Here is a 19,183-nt window from a genome sequence, read left to right on the forward strand (position 1 = left end):
CGCAGCAGGCCTCGCTGAAGGAAGCAAGACGAGGGCCTGGGGAAGGAGGAGGGGCCTGGGGAGGAGGGGCCTGGGGGGAGGGGCAGGTGCCTGGGGGAGGGGAGGGGCCTGGGGGAGGGGAGGGGCCTGGGGGAGGGGAGGGGCCTGGGGGAGGGGACAGGCCACAGGGAGAGGGGCCTGGAAGCAGGGGGTGGCAACAGGGAGTGAAGGTGGGAGGGTGCATGGGGAGGGGGGTGTTCAGCGGGGCTGGGTCCTTGGTTTAGGAGGAGACCCGGATGTTATGAGAAGGAGCCTGGGCCCCAGACTGGCAGAGGAGGGAGAGGCTGGATGATGGGGGGTGTGGGGGTGGAGGGCACCCCCAGAGGGAGGCCCACAACAGGGAAACTGAGGCAGGAAGGAGAGGCCACGGGGGGGCTCACAGGGCCAGCAGGGGAAGGTGGCCCTGGGGGGCTGTGAGGCCTGGCTGGAGCTCTGATGAAGGGAGAGCCCCAGCTGCCTCTTGGGGAATCAGAAGGGCGAACAAAGGGGTCAGATCTCCTTTCCCCGCCATCCTTTGGTGTCCACACAGCCGCTGAGAGCACAAGGGTTTTCGGGGAGCCCCCACGGCGGTGAGGCTTGGGAGGACAGCATAGGTCGGGAGCACACAGCTGCTCCCCTGGGAGGCCGCTGCTCCATCACAGAAATACAGGGTTGCCCATCGCAGACGCCCCGTGGGCTCAGCCTCATTCCACTGCTGTAGAAAGTCCTGCCCAGAACGGGTGCCGGGGGAGGAAAGCTTGCGGACTTTCCCAGGATGTCGTCTGGGGTTGCGGACGTCACTGAGCGATCCTGGCTCCCCGGATTCCGATTTAAGACCCAGTTCCAGGTAGACAGGGGGTGAAGCTGGAAGCTGCCCCCCGTCCCGGTTGGCCCCTGAGGCTAGGGCAACCCCTTGACCCTCCCACTGTAGGCCCTCCCAGTGCCCCCTCGGTAACCCCAGGCCCTTTGCACCACCTTTCAGATGACGCAGGAGGGCCTAGAAATGACGTACTTGCTTGAACAGAGGCAGAAAGGCTGGAGAACGGCGCTGACCTCTGCTTCCCTCCCCTGGTAAATTACAGTCCCTGACCTTCTTGCCCACCCCTGCTCGACCTTCTGAACTCCTGCCTATTTTTCCTCCTACTGACTCAAGTTGGCATTTGCTGCCTTACAATTATTTTTCCTAATGTCACGTTGGCTGCTTCTGGCAGAAACGCCCCAAGCTATTCTTTGTGGGTATGACGGGTGTCCCTTGTGCATTCAGCGAAACTAAACAAAAGTAAGCTCTCTGGCCCCAGAGGAATGGTCTGTGACGACCGGCTGAACTTCCAAACACGCACTTGATTCAGAGTTGTCGTATGCAGCCATCCCGCCGCCTGATGGCCTGTGTCCCCGGGTCTGGACCACCCATCCCTGAAGCTGTGCCCCTTGGAAATGAACAGGCAGGGCGGACACCCCCCAACTCTCCCACCCATAACAGGCTCCAGACCCCAGAGCCCTAGCTGCACCCCTGATCGTTAGTGCCGCGGTCCCTGGGAGAGCCTTGCAGGAACTGAGCGGGGCTGAAGCTGTGTGCACCAAGCAGGGGGAGGTCGGAAGAAACCAGTATGTCTCACTCACACCCGCGCTACTTTTAAATGTATGTGCACCTTCCTTTAAAAACGTCACCAATTTAAGGCAGGTTTAAGCTTCATTATAAAGTATGTCATGTATACCCAAAGAAGTAACACAGCCAATACTTATGTGTCCACCACGCAGGTCAGTCAACCTGTTACAACCTGCAATGTTTCCTCCAGATCTGTTTTATTTTTAATAAATATTTTAATAAATAAAATATACTTGATGCTCCCAGCATCTCTCTCTCCCGCTCTGACTTCTCCTTCCTCTGCAGAGGTAACTGCTATCAGAATCTAGCATTACTGTACCCAGGAAGGCTTATACTTTTACTATATACACATGTATTCACAAATGATACATAGTATATAAACACATCCGTAAGTGTCCACAAATAACACATAGCAAACAAGTACAAGATATGTAGAAAATACATAATGCCTTCTGGCCTGGTTTTTCACTTCATCTGAACATATTAACGCCTTCCGTACCCTTGTGCAACTTCTTTGTTCACCCCTCGTGATGTGTTTGCGACATATGAAGGCTGAAACACACCTCTGGCTCATGCATTCTCACTAAGGCCCCCTATCCCCCTGTCCACAGGCCACGGCTGTGTGCCCGCCTCTGGCACAGAGAGGTGTAAAGCCGGTGAAGAGTGTGGACTCCAGCTGGCTCACTGGACTTGAATCGTGGCTCCACTAATTATCAGCTGTGTGACTTTGGAAAAGTTACCTAACCTCTCTGTGCCTCATGTACCTCATCTGTAAAATGAGATTGATAATAGTCCCCACCTCATAGGCTTCTGTGACGATTAGGGGAACTGACACACATTCAGCACTTAGACAGACACGGCCACCTCGCAGACACTGTGTGTGTGTGTCTGCTACCCCTGCTGCTGATACTACTGTTAGCCCTTGTGCGCGTTCTCAAACCACAATTCTAAATACACAACTACTACACTGTGACCACAGAGGCTTTCTTGACCATAAAAGGAACTCTCCTACTCAGAAGGATTAGGAACCATGACACATTCGCTACTTGCTCTTATGGTCTCTCTGTGATGCCCACTTCCTGATACATGGGGGAAATTATGCAAACCCAGGGGCCTGGTCTCCCCAGGTGACAGCCATTAGTCAGCTGCCTCAGTCTGTGTTTCCCCATGCCGAGCACCCTCATTCACCAGGGCAGGGGGATGTGACAAAGCCCCTGAGGCCCAAATGTGGGATTTCTCCCTCTCTGCAGCAATCCTGAAGACGCACAAATGGCTGCTCTAGGGGGACGGGCTGCTCAGGTCAGCTCTCTACGAAACAAGGGCAAGCACGGTGTCTCTGTGTCTGCAGAGACTGCCCATGTCTTTATTATTTTAATTTCTTAAAATTTTTTATTTTTTTAATGTTTTTTTATTTTTGAGAGAGAGAGAAAGAGAGAGAGAGAGAGAGAGCATGAGTGGGGGAGGGGCAGAGAGAGAGGGAGACACAGAGTCCGAAGCAGCCTCCAGGCTCTGAGCTGTCAGCACAGAGCCCGATGCAGGGCTTGAACCCACGAACCATGAGATCACAAATGAGCCGAAGTCAGGTGCATAACTGAGCCACCCAGATGCCCCACTGTCCATGTTTTTAAAGCCACAGAACCCCAGGAAAGAAAAGGGTGTGTGCCATTCATGCGATAGAATTCTGGGGTGCAGCAGCCCAGAGCCAAGGTGTGCTCTGTCTAGGTCCCGGGCTGGCCAGGCGTGAGGGGCCCACAGGGAGGCGACTGGACACCAAGGTCAGGACTTCACCTCTTCAACGCCTGCTTCTGAACTCGGCAAGCTCGCGGCTCTGGGAATGAGTCCTGCTCAGCCTCATGCTGACCTGAGGAACACGCAGTCCTGGGCACTCAGGCAAGCTTCTTCCGCGTGTGATCTCAGGACCAACGATGGTGCTGCATCCCCATCTGCGCTTCCACGAAGCCCAGAACTCCCTGCAAGTACCGTCAGCCTTCTCCAGCCTGAGAGCAATGCCGTCCTGCCCCGTCCAGCGGACCTGGCGCCTCAGATGCCTCCCCAGGCGCACGTGCACGTGTGTGCCTGTGTTACCCCTGCAGCCGGACGAGCTGGGCAGCAGGAGCTGGGCCTCACACCTCAACTGCCCCTCGTTCTCAGCCCTCACTCTGAACAGCAGAAGGAAAGGTCTCGCCATCTCCACCTGCTGCCTCCCTTCCTCTCCTGTTTGCACTTCCCACCGGCCAGGCCAAGTTCGCTCTGCCAGTCCCTCCTCCCTATCCTTCATCAACAGAACTGCGCTCCATCTGACGGTGCCCACACCAGCTAGGCCGCTCCAGAAAGCTCCGGGCCCCACACTGATTGAGGCAGGCTGGCAGGCAGCCCAGGAGGGGCAGCGGTACCGGGGAGAGCGCACCTCTATCCAAGGGCCCTCACCTAACAACACACCGAAGCCCGGCCTTCAGTTTTACTGCTTTTCCTTGTCGTCTGCACTGGAGTGTCTAGGTTCAGAGACGTGGCTGGCCAGATGGCCATGAACCTGCCTTGCTCAGCCCTGAGGACTTCTCTCTTTACCCTTCTGTGTCTATCAGTGAGACAAAGGTGCCTTCTACCTTTAAAACTCTAGGACTTGGTGGCGCCTGGGGGGCTCAGTCGGTTAAGCATCTGACTTTGCTTCAGGTCATAATCTCATGGTTCATGGGTTCATGGGTTCGAGTCCCACATTGGGCTCCGTGCTGACGCTCGGAGCCTGGAGCCCGCTCTGGAGTCTGTGTCTCCCTCTCTCTCTGCTCCTCCCCCTCCCTCTCTAAAATAAATAAAACATTAAAAAAACAAAACACAAAAACCTCTGAGATGTGAAGTGCCTTCCCGGAGGGCGGCCTGTGTCCCCCCTGCCCAGGGGAAGCCCCACCGTCACTGCTGCAGCCTTGCGTCTCGGTGCGCCTGTGCCCACCTGCAGCGGGGAGGAAGGAGGTGGGCCCTGCAGCCCCCAGCAGCAGACTCCTGTCCCTGGCCTGCCAAGTCCGCTGGGCAGACACCACAGGGAGAGGCAGCCTCCCTCCCTCTGGGACAGACGGAGACTGACAACCAGATGGCCCTCCCAGGCAGAATTCTCTCTCTTCAGCTTCGTGGCAGAAACGACCTTGGCTACACGAGGTGCCATTATCATTGCTAGGTTTCCAAACTGCTCCTCTGGCAACAGATGCCTTTCCCAAGTCACCAGTCGAAGCCCTGCCTGTTACGGTTCCAGATGTGCTGAAATAAGTACCACCTTTGCAGCACAGAGGACACTCTGTCCAGCACGGGCAGCTGAACTGGGGGTTCCCGGCCGGTCGGGCCCAAAGGCTCCAAGAAGGAAGGTACCCCATCCCCCCTACAGCATGCCACATCTAGGATCCTTGCGGGAAAGTACGCGAAACTACAAAATAAGTTAGCACTAAAAATGCCTCGGGGGTTCCCTCCACGGGATAACTTTCAGTCTCAGAAATGAGCAGGATTCTGACATTTCCTGGGAACTCTGGCCCTTGCTGGGGGCAGTCCGGTACCTGCTATGGACTGCCAACTGGCGCTCCCCCAAATTCATGTGCTGAAGTCCCGCCCCTCAAGGTGATGGTGTCAGGAGGGTGAAGTCCTCCTTCGGTGGACCCCCAAGAGCTCGCTCTGCTCTCTGTCAGGTCAGGACACGGGCGGAGTCACCATCGGCAACCAGAAGCGGCTCTCACCACAGCCCCACCACAGTGACGCCCAGATCTCAGACTCCCCGCTCCGGAGCTGTGAGAAGCCAATGTGTGTCAAGCCACAGAGTCCGTGGTGTTCTGTTCCTGCGGCCTGGGCGCTCCAAGGCAGCACCGATGGCGCTCCCCGCATCCTGCCCCGGAGAGGGCCACCATCCCTCCGTCCCGGGAGGGCAGTGCCCTCTGACGGGGAGAAAGCTCTCACAGGGGGGGCGGCTTCCTGCTCCTGGAGCTGGCCGCCCCCCACCCCCCAGGCTCACCGCTCACCGTGGGACATGGGCAGGGCCAACAGGGGCCAGGATGGTGAGGGACAAACCCACATCCCATCAGAAACAAGGAAAGGAACTGAGAACGTCCCACCCCATGCAGATAGGACCCGGGTGGGTACATCTGTGAAGGGCTGTCCTCGGAGGAAGGACTCTATCTGCTCGGCATGACCCCACAGGGAGAAGTGGGAGCTAACCAGCCATCCCCCCAAGCACCACCCTTCCGTCCCAATACTGCTCTGGACCCCAGGAAGCCTCCACCATGAACAGAGCAGACCACACAGATTTGCCCACTTCAACGGTAACAAAAGCTGCTGGCTCTTTTAAGTACATGCACCCTAGAGGGGGAAGGATAGAGATGATGGAGTGACTGAAGCCCCCAACCTTCTACTGGAGACATCCCACTCTGTGTCACTACTGTGAAGACCATGACTGAGTAATGTCAGGCAATGGCACACGAGACGTTCATCATGCAGCCTGCTTTCCCCTCAACGCCAAGTTCCATCAAGGCAGGAGTGATGTCTGACCTTAATCTTGTCTACACAGCATCTACAGAGTAACAGGTGCTCAGAAACACAGGACCAGGCAACCTCAACGTCCATCCACTGAGAAAAGGGTAACCACCTGTGGCAGACACTCACAATTGAGTATTATCCAGCCTTGAAAAGGAACAATGTCATGGGGCCCCTGGGTGGCTCAGTCAGTTAAGTATCCGACTTTGGCTCAGGTCATGATCTCGCAGTTTGTGAGTTCGATCCCCCGGTCGCACTGTCTGCCGTCAGTGCCAAGCCGACCTCAGATCCTCTGACCCATCTTGCTCTCTGTCCCTCTCCCACTCACTCTCTCTCTCTCAAAAATAAAAAAGATATTTAAAAAAGAAAGAAATGACATCATGATACTGTCTATGACATGGATGAACCTCGAAAACATTATGCTCGGTGAGAGAAGCAGGCACATAGACCACTTGCTGTGTGATACCTGAGAAATATCCAGAAGAGGCCAATGCACAGAGACAAAGGGCACCCTCATGGCTGCCCAAAGAGCGCCTACCCAATGGGTCTGGAGTGATAGAAACATTCTAGAATTAAAGAAAGGTGACAGCTGCATAGCACGAATGGCCTAAATGCCACTAAATGGTACACGAAACAACGATTACTTTTATGTTATGTGAATTTCACCTTAATTTAATTTTTTAATGTTTATTTTTGAGAGACAGAGACAGTACGTGAGTGGGGGAGGGGAAGAGAGAGAGGGAGACACAGAATCTAAACCAGGCTCCAGGCTCCGAGCTGTCAGCACAGAGCCCGACGCAGGGCTCGAACCCATGAACTACAAGATCATAGCCTGAGCCAAAGTTGGACACTTAACTGACAGAGCCACCCAGGTGCCCCTCACCTTAATTTTAGAAACATACTTTGTTGAATGAACAAAGTGAGTCTCTAGGTTCTGGTGCAAACGTGTGTTGGTAGGTGAAAGCTGTGTGTGGACAGGCATGTGCCATCCTCCCAGAACAGGAGTGTGGTCCCGACAGGGGGCGAGCCACGGAGGGAGCCGGTGGTGTTCAAGTTCTGTGCCCTTCTCTCCCTGTGACCACTGCTCGCATACCACCACGCCTCAGGACAACACAGCCCCGACGGCAAGCCCAGGAGAGCAGCGTGAGGCAGGGTGCAGCCCAGGGAGCGGGTTCCATTGCGCGTGTGCAAGCTTACCCTGCAGATCACGTTCAGCAAGTGTGTCTGCAATTACAGGGGTAGAGAGCTGATGATGTCACAAGACACAAAGCCGGTCGAGGCCCCTTGTCTGGGTCTCGCCAGCCCCTGGCAGGGGAGGGGAGGGGAGAGCAAATGATGCTCTCTAATCAAGACACATTTGAAAATCCAAGCCCGTTTCCAACAGGTCGCAGCAAAAATAACAAGATAAAGATGGGGCGGGGGCTTGGAGATAAATGCTGGGTTTGTTCTAACCTCATCCTGAGTACCAAATGCAGCCCGCAGCCTGTTTTTGTACGGCCTGTGAGCTAAGAATAGCTTTTACCTTTTAGAAGATATGTATATAAATAAATGAACACACAGCAGAAACCGTATGCAGCTCAAAGAGCCTAAAACACTGATGTGGGCACCCGGCACCACTTCCTTCCTCAGGGCCGTCCACGCTCAAATTTGAGAAAATCAACGCACTTGTAGAGAAAAACCACTCAGTCTTCATCGGTCCCCACTGGTTACCAGACTCTACACTTCAGCCCCAGGATAAATAAAGGGTAAAATATTTACAAGCCTTTGCAAACCTCCCTGAATGCCAACATGCCAGGTATTGTCTCAAAGTGTTTGCTGAGGCTATTTCTGTCCCGGGCAAACCGACTTGCCAGATAGTCAGGGCCCAGACAGGCCCACGAACCAGGAAGAGGCTCCTCTCCTCTCACTGGAGCTGCGGGGAGAACAGGAACCCACGGCCGAAAGCAGCGCTCCAGATCACATGATGTGTTGTTCTCGAAAACCGAAGAATCTTGGGGTGATGTCACGGGGGTGAGTAGCTTTCGAGCCCGTCAATGTCCGTCGTCTAGGCAGCCTCGGCCCTCACTGCCCAGCCCATCACCTCCAGGAAGAGCCCCTCCCAGGAACTGGAAGCCTCAGGCATTTACACTGGGGACACATGACAGCCTCATCCTTGGGGAGGGCACCCCCCTCTTCCCAGGGAACGATACCCGCCTGGGGACAGTGCTCTCTCCCTGCTCCCACCCTCACCCCCACTGGCCCTGCTCATCTGACCTGGGGAAAGACAAGGAGCAAAAAGATGCCACAAAACCCTCTAAGTGGCAGGGTGTGTGGGACCAAACCACAGCTCCCAGTGGGGACAGGAGCTGCAGGTCTGGGCTCGGTGCACACGGACGAAGCCGGTGGCGCTTGGTTCTGCCTCTGCTGTTGGGAAATCAAGGCGTCATGGTCAGTGGGGTTGGATTTCGGATACACCGTGTGAGTCTAACCATTCCCAAGAGCGCCCAGGGCATTAATGAAATATGGTTAGGCACCAAAGCAGTAATAATAGGAGCAGAGAGAATTAAAAGCTTGTGCCACAAGGAGAGATCTTGGGGAAAGGGCTGTAGAATTACAAGTCTTCTTCTTGGGGGAAATTTTTAGAAATGAGGCTGGGAAGCTACTTCTTGGGAGGCGCTGGTGGTGGCGGTAGATGGAATGTAAATAAGGAAACTTTTCCTGGGCTCCGTGTGCCCATGTCCTCATGGAGGCACATAGAGACACACACAGGCATATATGCAGAGATGTGTACACACACACGGGCACACATAGAGAGATGTACACACAAACAGGCATGCACACAGGTACAGGCATGCACACGGGTACACACATGCACACAGGTACACATACATAGAAGCAGGTACACAGGTGTATACACATGGGCACGCACCTAGATGTACACACACAGAAGCATGCCACAGATAAACACACACACAGAGGCATGCTCACAGGTACACACACAGAGGCATGCATACAAGTATACATACACAGGTACACACACAGAGGCATGCACACAGGTGCACATACACACAGGTACACACACAGAGGCATGCACACAGGTGCACATACACACAGGTACACACACAGAGGCATGTTCACAGGTGTACACACACATAGAGGTATGCACACAGAGAAGCGTGCACTCAGGTGTACACACACATGCACACACACACAGCTCTGGAGGCTGTGAGCCCACTGCCTGACCACAAGGAGCCAGTGCCAAGGACCGAGAGGTCATGGGTGTGGTGCACAGAGGTGAGGCCAAGCATATTCTCTGCCCTGGCGTGACTGGTCCCAGTTCTGAAATAAGGTACCTGGGGACTGTGAAAGGCTTGCCTTGTGTGTTCCTAAGCTTCTTACTTCCTCATAATCACTAACAAACCTCCCAGCATCCCTCCTCACAGCTCCCGGATTAGGGCCTGGCTCACAACAGGTCCTGAGGAAACATTTCTTGATTCAATGGACTGCCAAGACCCATAGCAAGGCTCGCTTGTTCCTAAGATCAACACTTCCCTTTCCTGGTGTGTGTCGGGGGGTGGGGAGCAGAGAAGACTCCTGGGCTGGATTCTGGCCGCCCCCCGTCAGCAAGGCTGTGGACGGGGACGCATTTTGAGCTGGGGGTGGTGTGTGCACCAAGCACAGGCTCACAGGTGCGGGGCCTCATCCCAGCTCCTCACTTGCTGACCCTGGACAAGTCACTAGAATTCTCCTGGCCTCTGTCAGCTCATCTGCACAACAAAGGGCTGGGCCGCAGAACTTCCCCCTCTCTAGCCCTTGGCTCTTCCACACTCTCCCTAAGGGCAGGCCCCGTACCACTGCCGTTTTACAAACAAACATAAATGCTGCAACATGGTGGTCAAAGTCATTTTGTTGACACAGCATGATAAAAGGAGAGCCAGCACTGGGGTGTGGTCCCTGCTGCTAGAGGCAGAAAAAGCACCTTAAATGAGGTGTAGACAGAGGCCACACAGAATCTCCTTTGACCTGCTCCAACCAGGGAGACGGACACCATGGTGGCCACTTCCCCAGGGAGGAAGGTCAGTAACCAGCCATGGGAGCCACACTAAGGGTGAAGCCAGGACTCTAACCCAGCTCTGCCCAGAGTCCCTGCTCCTTCCATTCCCAGTGATGTAGGCCTTTGCTGGCACATCATGACCCCCAGATTCTCACAATGTGCTCCAACATCCACCACGAGCCTCAGGCCCCCACAATGTGCTCCTATGCCACCTGACCCCCTGGTCCTCACGATGTGCTCCAACACCCACCACTGAGTCCCTGGTCCCCACGATGTGCTCTAACACCTGACTCCTTGGCCCCACACGATGTGCTCCAACATCCACCACGAGCCTCAGGCCCCCAGCATGAGCCTCAGTCCCCACAGTGAGCTCCAACACCTCCCATGAGTGTCAGCACCCCGCCCCCACCAAAACCCCCTTGCAGCTTCCCAGCTGCCCTGTAAGTCATGCAGCAGCCCTGGCTCCCACGTCAGCATCCATGAATCATGCCGTGTCTCCCCCACTGAGAGAGTTCACTTCTCCTTTTCCTTCCTCCAACGACCCTACTGTAATGGCAGGAATTTGTCACCAGGCTCAAGACAAAGCTGCAGCAGCAAGAAGATGAGGCAGCGCCACTCAACCAAACTCAGGGACCCCAAGAGTCTGGGGTTTGGACTCGTAATTCCCAGCGAGAATGGCTGGAAGACACAACTGCCCGGGTATCGCGAGCCCATGGCCACACCACCACCTCTGCAGGTAGACCCTGCCCAGGGGCAGCCCTGGCACCGAAGCTGGGGTGGAGGGCGCCACAATGCCTCACCCCCCTGTGCCTCAGGGGTCAGGGTCCTGCTCTGCTGGAAACCTCTATCTGAAGGGCAAACAGTGCTAGAAGGGAGGCTCTGGAGGAAGGGCCTCGCTCGGTTCAAGCCTCGGCCCCGCTTCCCAGCGCAGCAAGGAGCCGAGGGGGAGCCTGCCTGTCCCCAGCACTGGTGCTGGGGGCCAGAGGCGGGAACAACAGGTACTCCGTGTTCCGAAGAGGGCCCCAGACATCAGGGCCAGCGCTCACGCCCCTCCCAGGGCTGCTCACAGTCAGCAGAACCAGTACTACCACTAGCACCTCCCCGCCTTCCGGGCTGTAGGAGAAGGTGGAGAGTGGAGAAAAAGAGTCATCCATCAGCCTGCTGGCAGGAGGGTGGCATGTGTGGTGGGAGATGTGACCATCACCCCAGGCCACTGAGGACAGAGCTCCAGGGGAACGGCTCAGGGGCATCAGGAAGCAGGGGACCTGACCACCCCGCTCCCTGGACAGGTGCTGTGCAGGGAATGCTCAGACCCAAGAGGTGAAGACCTGGGAACAAAACGGGTTGTGGACAGAGTCCTGCCAGAGGCCAACCTGTGCCACGGAGGTCTGAGGACACCAGGGACCCGGGAGCAGCGCCAGCCTCAACCTGGGATCTGTGTGGGTGGTGGGGCCCGAGGCAGGCAAAGAACAGAAACGGGAAGGAGGGAGACCTTGGAAGAGACCCAGGTGGGCACCAGCCTGTTACCTGCGTGGCTCCGCCCGAAGACGGGATTGGCCGGAAGGGGGATGGGCAGAGGGAGTCAGAAAAAAACCAAGTCCACGATGTAGACACGGACACGTGGCAGGGTCACCCACAGAGGCAGAGCAAGCCGCACGTGAATAGGAGTGTGGGAGTTACTTGTGACAACACTGGCCACCCTCCCCCCAACTCAGGCCAGTCCCAGAAGAGCCAGATTCCAAAGATGGAAGAAGAGAGACTAAGAGCACAGCCCCCAAGGGATCAGACCACGACACTCAGATGGTCGGGGCCGCTCACGCAGGAGCCGCACAGGATGCATCCTCACCTCTCTGACCTTCAGAGGAGAGAGTGAGAACACCCTTTTCTGGAGTTATCAAGAAGGATCCAGAGACATGTCAGTAAGCCCCAGGGGCTGGGCCCGGCACAGATGACAAGAACAGTAAAAACTTCCTCCAGCTCCAGGACCACCTTTCAGTTCCTCCCCAGACTTCTGCCACGCTGGTCCCGACACCGCCCTTTCCTTCTTCGCACCCGGTCTCCCAAACTGCCCCACACCCACTTCTTCTCTGAGGACTTGGGTCCCACCCAAGCCTCCTGAAGCTTAAATATATGCTCCCTTAGATCTCCGGAGTCACCACTTAACTGCGTGGTACGTACACTTTGTATCCCCCCCCGACGGGTTCACCTCTCGGTGAACAGGTGTTACATACGCAGTAGGCTATGTTCTCCCACAAAATACTATACCGCAAAGGACAGTCCTGACACTCAGATGTCAGAGGTGTGGGTGGGTCTCCCGGCTTCTCCGAGCACTGACTGTGTAACCTTGCATGAGTCACTTAACCTCTCTGACCCTCCCCAAAAAGGGGACGCTATCTGAAGGCTGCTGTGAAGAATAAGACAAACCACTCAGATCTGTGCCTAGCGCACACACACACACAGTACGTGCTTCTTAATGATCTCCTGCTACCCCTCCCTCCACATCTGATGTGCTTGTTCTGAGGTGGGACCTGGGCGGCAGTAATTCTTGAAGCTCTCCTGGCAATTCCAGTGTGAGAACCTTGTCTATGGGAAAGGACGTGGGGGCCGCCTGGGGGGCTCAGTCAGTGAAGCATCCGACTTCGGCTCAGGTCACGATCTCGCGGTTCATGAGTTTGAGCCCCGCGTCCGGCTCTGTGCTGACAGCTCAAAGATTGGAGCCTGCTTTAGATTCTGTGGCTCCCTCTCTCTCTGTCCCTCCCCTGCTCATGCCCTCTCTCTCTCTCTCAAAAATAAACATAAACAATTTTTTTAAAAATAAGAGTAGGTACACGGGAAGGAAAAGGAAGACAGTAGCATCAGAGGTGAGCACCGAGCTGAGCCCCAAAAGGTGATCCCTTTAGAACTCCCCAGAAATATCAGAACATTTGTCAGGAAGCCAGGGAATGGCTCTCTACTCTGCAGGGTCTCGGATGCCAGCACTCAGAGATCACCTCTTCCGGCCCAGCCACGCTGGAGATATAAAGGGGGGGGGGGAAGACTGGGAAGATATAAAGAGGCCAAGGCCAGGGCTTGAGGCCTCTTGGCCTGAGTGGCTCCGTCTGCCTGGTCACTCTTTCCCTCACTCAGCATTTACTTGCCAACCAGCAGATGGTGCAGAAACAGTGGCCCTGGCCCTAATCCAGCGGAGTGCAGGATTTGCATGCAATTAGCAGAGAGCCACGGCACTGCCCGACGCTTCCCTTGTTTTTTCTTCTTTTAAAACGGAACACAAATAACGATCTCAATACAAAATACAACCGCTGTCACAGTGCTGGAAGTAACATCAACCCACCTGACTTTTGGATCTTGCTGGAACTACCCCTTCCCAATGCCACTAAAAAGCTGGACTACTCTACAATGTAGATGACTGCCTCAACCAGTTTTGGGACTTGAAAGTAGTACCTGCAGAGATAATACCCACTAGTCGTGGACTGGGAAATATGTCGCTACATAGGACGTATCAGCAGACTTCAAGGGTGGATCCATTTTTATAAGACTGTAATAGCTGCTAAATGGTACGTGTGCTATTTTGCAGTCAGAACGTATTTCCACCAGATTTCCAAGCACAGTCTCCTACCACACCACGGCAACCTTCTTCTCTCTTTTCTTGTCTCTCTTTTTTTAAGCAATGACATTTTCTTCAGACAAATAGGGACGCTGTTAAAAAGAATGTAATGCCTGCTCGCACAAAGCCTCTGCTCATGAGAAAGCTCTTAAGTCAACAGGTGACAAGGGCCGAGTCCTTGTGAAAACGCACACTTTACTTTTTGGAAAGCTAATGAAAATCAGAGATGACGGTGACAGCATTGTGTTATTAAACCTTTATGCAATTCTTTACAGGGTATTTGCACAGCACTTTTACAATTACTGTACTTTCCTTAAGCCAGCCGTCACGGCAGCCAAGTCAATTCACATGGTCCCCCATTAGCTTATTAACAACATGCCTCATAAACTGGTTCCTCCATGCTCGTAAAAGAGCCCCAGAAAACTTCATGGCTTTTTCTTGGGGCCGCTGAAACCGGCTCAGACAGCAAGCCCGCCGGCCACAGCAGCTTGGGAGCTGGGTGTCACCCCAGACTGCTGTTTAACAGCCCTTTGAAATGAATCAGTAAGCTCTAGTTCATTCAAAAGGGGTCCTGAGCTGGCGATGAAAAACATCCAAAACGGGACAGTCTCACCTTGCCATCACTCAAAAAAAAAAATCGGGGTCTGGCCCAAATCTGGAGGCCGACATGCAGATGACCTTTCCAGGCTCAGAGTTCGGTGCCCTGGGATGACGGATGGAGGAGACCTTCTGGAGTTCAAGGCTCCCTGGCGGACACACGTGTCAGCGGTAATGATCCGGATGAGCGACGGAAGATGCAGCTATGCCCGGACAGTGAGAGCGCGAAACCCAATAGACCATGTTGAGCTAAGGGCAGACACGGACTTGGGGGCCTCCGGCCCTCACTTTCTTTCGCTTTCGCCTCTTTTGGGAATATAAGGGCGACACCTGAGAGAATGGCCTGCAGGTATGACAGGCCTCGGGTGACCCCAGCCCAGTGCCTTTTCCCCTACACTCTTAGTCCTGGAGCTCCGTGACCCCAACCCCCCCAGACAGCCGTCGCCCCTGCACCTGCCAGGTGAGCGCCTTCCCAGGTGCCTCCCGCTCGCAGCGCCCTTCCGCGACTCACCTGCGTGAAATACAAGTTCATCAGCGTGAGGGTGAAGAACTGGAGACACACGGGGAAGCAGTAGAGCAGCCAGAAGACGAAGGGGCTGAGCGCATTGGCCGCCACGAAATCTTTGAAGTAGAAGGAGAAGAGGACCGTCCGCAGGGAGGCCCAGAAGAGGCAGAGGAAGAGGAAGACGCTCTGGTAGCTAAGCCGCTTGTGGCGGTAGCGCAGCACCAGCCAGAGCTGTACGTAGATGAACACGAAAAGCAGCGAGTAGAACACGGTGTAGACGATAGTGAGGCCGAGCTTCACGTAGGGGGGCACGGCCGGGGTCAGCGTGGGCGGCAGCGAATCGTTGCGGAGGGGGTCCCACGGCGGAGCCTCCATCGGGCCGGGGGCGCTGCAGCGGGGCGGGAGGCGCTCGGGCCTCATCTGGGTTCGCGGCCGCCGCCGCCGCCCCCGCGGGGGTCTCCGAGCATCGCGCTCCGCCCGGAGCCCGGCGACTGGAGGAAAGAAAACAAGCCGCACTTCCTCCCCCGGCACCACATGATTCACTGGGGCGGCCTTTGTCTGCGATTGGCAGCGCCGCGCCCGCCAGCCCCGCGCGCCCCTGCACCGCCCCGTGCGCCCGCGGGAGCCCACCCCGCGGCCCGGAGCCGCACGCCCACCCGCCCCGCGCCGGCCCCGCTCCGCCCCTCCGCACAGCGCGTCCCTGGCGCCGCCCCGCCCCCCGCCAGACACCGCGCCACTACTCTGCCCCGCCCCCCGACACCACGCAGCGCGCCCCAGCACCGCACCGCCCTCTGCCCCGCACCCCGACACCGCGCGGCGCGCCCCGACACCGCGCGGCGCGCCCCGACACCGCGCGGCGCGCCCCGACACCGCGCGGCGCGCCCCGACACCGCGCGGCGCGCCCCGACACCGCGCGGCGCGCCCCGACACCGCGCGGCGCGCCCCGACACCGCGCGGCGCGCCCCGACACCGCGCGGCGCGCCCCGACACCGCACTGCTCCTTCGCCGGCGCCCGCCAAACACCGCTCAGCGCGCCCCAGCTCGGCCCTGCCCCGGGGCCAGACGCCGAGCCGCTACTCTGTCCCGCACCCCGACACCGCGCCGCGCGCCCCAGCACCCCACTGCCCCTGCCCCGCCAGACACGGCGCCACTACACTGCCCTGTCCCGGCCAGACACCGCGCCGCCCCCAGCACCGCACCGCCCTCCGCCGAGCATTGTGTGGGGCGCCCCATCACCGTACCGCCCCCTGCCCCGCTTCCACCAGGCACCGCGCGAGCCAGCACCGCGCTGGCCCAGCCACTGTGCGGCTCACCCCAGCACCGCGTGCCGCTCCCCCCAGCCCCAGCACCGCGTGCCGCTCCGCAGTCGCGGCCAGCCAGACACCGCGCCGCGCTCGGCACCGTGCGCCGCCCCCCCCCCCCCCCCCCCCCCCCCCCCCCCGCCATCGCAGGGCGCTTCCCGCTTCCTCCCGCTACCTGCTAATAATTACTTTTTTCCCTAAAGTTAATTCTTTTATTTCAAAAAAACAAACTCTGGAAGTGCTTTATTAAATTAAAAAATACAACTGTACGACTCTGGCTATGAAGTGGCTGGCGTTTTTCCTTGGAAATCTCAAGCTGGGGTGATATTTATTTCTAAATCCAGAAACTGCCCAAGATAAAGTTTGTGTTTTTGAGGTCACGTGTACCCGGAGTGGGGAAAGGGATGGTTCTGTGGCTGCTTCCTGGTCCCGGTGATGCACACAGCGTGCCCCTCACAGCGCCCCTCGCCTCGCAACAGCGCGGTTGGTACAGTGAGGAGCGTGGGAGGCGGGTGGGTCAGCGCCACGGTGGCCGCAGGACTCAGGAATGAAGCGTGACTGACTGCCCCGGGCGTGCTGCCTCCCATTCCAGTCCAGCCCACGACGGGCTGGCCTGTCCACCAGGCCCCCAGGCCCCTCATTTGCTGCGCCCGAGAGGGTCGATCCTGCCAGACAGAAAACTTGACTTAGTTTACACCCCAGGCCATCTCTCTCTAGGTTACCCTGGGGTGCTGTCACTTGTGGAGTGCTGGGGACAGAGAGGGGATGCCAGGCTGACCTCTGGAAGCACTCTAGGCAAGCAGTTCCGGTAAACAGAAGAAAGGGGCCCGAAACTCCAAGGCTCCGGTAATTTCTTGTGACTCCTTTTCTCATCTTTATAGTCAACTTCGTGTGGAATTGTGTTTTTCTCAAACGATCCCCTGGAGCCTGGATCCAGCCCTGTTTTTCTTCCAAATTAGTGTTTACACTTTCCCAATCTATTTCAGGAGCTTCACCAAGGCCGAGTGTACCTTTGGTGTCGGCCCTTATTCCAGCCTAACTTTTCTTTCTCATCATCATTTAAAGAGGAAATATCGGGGTGCCTGGGTGGCTCAGTTGGATGAGTGTCCAAACTCTTGACTTCTGCTCAGTCCATGATCCCAGGATTGTGGGATCAAGCCCCACCTCAGGCTCTGAGCTGAGCATTGAATTTGCTTAAGATTCTCACTCTCTCCCTCTTTCTCTCCCCTTCTGCCCCCGCCCCCACTCACATGCTCATGCTCTCTCTCTAAAATAATAGATAAATAGGAAATATTCCCCCACCTCTGATCTTGTTCCCCTCAATCCCTTCCGCACAGAGAAGCTGGAGTAATTTTTCTGAGGAATAAGTCTGACCATGTCACTCCTAGGATTAATAACATTCACTTGCCCCTCACTGTTCTGAGGATAAAGTCCACATTCCTACCCAAGCTTACCTCCCTGACTTGTCTCTCTAACAGTTGTTACAGAGTGTTAAACACCTTTTAACTCGGCTACACCTAGAAAACTCTTTCCACCCCTTCCTCCAACAACTAGCCAAATCCTATTCATGTAGAAGGAGGTTACTTCCTCCTGAAAGTCTCCCCATACTACTCCACCATCCACTCAGGATTAGGTTAGATGTACCACCTGTGTACCTAAAGAGCAACCTTGAATAATTTGTCAGTCACCCCACTTGTTTGTAAGTTTCCTTTGGCTAAAAATTATGCTTTGTTTAACCAATGTCTTCTGAGTGTTTGCCTGGAGATTAAAAAAAAATCTGTTATTATTTTATTATGCTGAAAGAATATAGTTTGTCATCAGAGGCCCAGGCTCTGATATTTCTCTTTCACATGTGAGACCTCTATTCATAAGACTACCTTAGGACCCAAGATGGCTGCCAGCTCTCCAGCCACTGCATCCGCCTCCCAGGCTGGCATTAGGAAGAACGGGGGAGATCTAGAGGGCACTTGTCCTTTCCTGTTAATGGAACCTTCCCAGAAATGTCACAGAATGCATCCACTTTCCCCTCATTGTTAAAACTTAGTTTTAACCTTAAAGAGGCAACTGCAAGAGATTGGGAAATGTAGTTTTTATTCCATATGCCAATATGCACAGCTACAAGTCAAGGTTTTGTGATTATGGATGAAGAGGAGAATGCATTTGGGGAAGAATTAGCAGTCTTTACCAGCATCGAATGTGCTTCTTACTATTCTTAACATTTTTGAAAATAAAAACTATAGAAAATTAAAATGCTTGCGCTTAATAGAACGCAACATGCCTGGGGCACCTGAGTGGCTCAGTCCTTTAAGCATCCTACGTTGGCTCAGGTCATGATCTCGCTGTTCGTGAGAACTGGAGTCTGTTTCAGATTGTGTCTCCCTCTCTCTCTGACCCTTCCCTGCTCACGCTGTCTCTCTCTCAGAAATAAATAAAACATAAAAAAAAAATTTTTTAAAGAAACATATTTCCCATACTATGATTTGCATGTTTCTTACCGACATATCTAGAACATTTATGATGTGTGCTGTTGAACCTCTCAAGCATGATATCATCAGTGCAGTAGTCACTCTGATGTCCTAAAGAATGTTGAGCTGGTACAAGTTCTACAGACCAAACTGTGGCATGGAATCAGAGTTGACGTAATGCTGAAGCAAGATGGGAAGCCATCCTTGCCAGATGAGACAAAACAGTTTTGGAGTTCTTTGCTTAATGGGAATGAGAAAAGAGCATATTCCTACCAGGAGCTGTGTGGATTTGCTGTACAAGGTCACCACCTTATTAAGCTCATGATAACTCATAATCAGTCTCTAAGACCCATCCGTCTTTTACGTCAGCTGGACTGTTAAATGTGGATGTTGTGGGAAGTTAGCACTTCTGTAACATTCAAGTTCAGGCCTAAGAATTGCATATGGGTACAAGTTGTGTGTTGGTGATGTGTCTAGGCTGGAGCATTCTAGTTTGCTTCTGCCATCTGGATTATGTAGGGCCATGGAGGACTACATCTATTTTGGTGCTA

The 19,183-nt window shown here is 55.1% G+C and overlaps 1 protein-coding gene across 1 annotated transcript in view; it reads right to left on the reverse strand.

Annotated features, from left to right (window-relative positions):
• Positions 1-15,436, reverse strand: part of GPR137B (G protein-coupled receptor 137B) — a 48,428-nt gene extending 32,992 nt beyond the window's left edge. The window contains exon 1 of the mRNA XM_039247180.1: positions 14,873-15,436. Within this exon, the coding sequence (XP_039103111.1) occupies positions 14,873-15,286 (414 nt within the window). The 5' untranslated portion in view covers positions 15,287-15,436. The remainder of the gene's footprint in view (positions 1-14,872) is intronic.
• Between the last annotated feature and the right edge of the window lie 3,747 nt (positions 15,437-19,183).

The sequence above is a fragment of the Hyaena hyaena genome, unplaced genomic scaffold (genome assembly GCF_003009895.1).
Source record: "Hyaena hyaena isolate Hyena2069 unplaced genomic scaffold, ASM300989v1 scaffold_288, whole genome shotgun sequence".
NCBI lineage: Eukaryota > Metazoa > Chordata > Mammalia > Carnivora > Hyaenidae > Hyaena > Hyaena hyaena.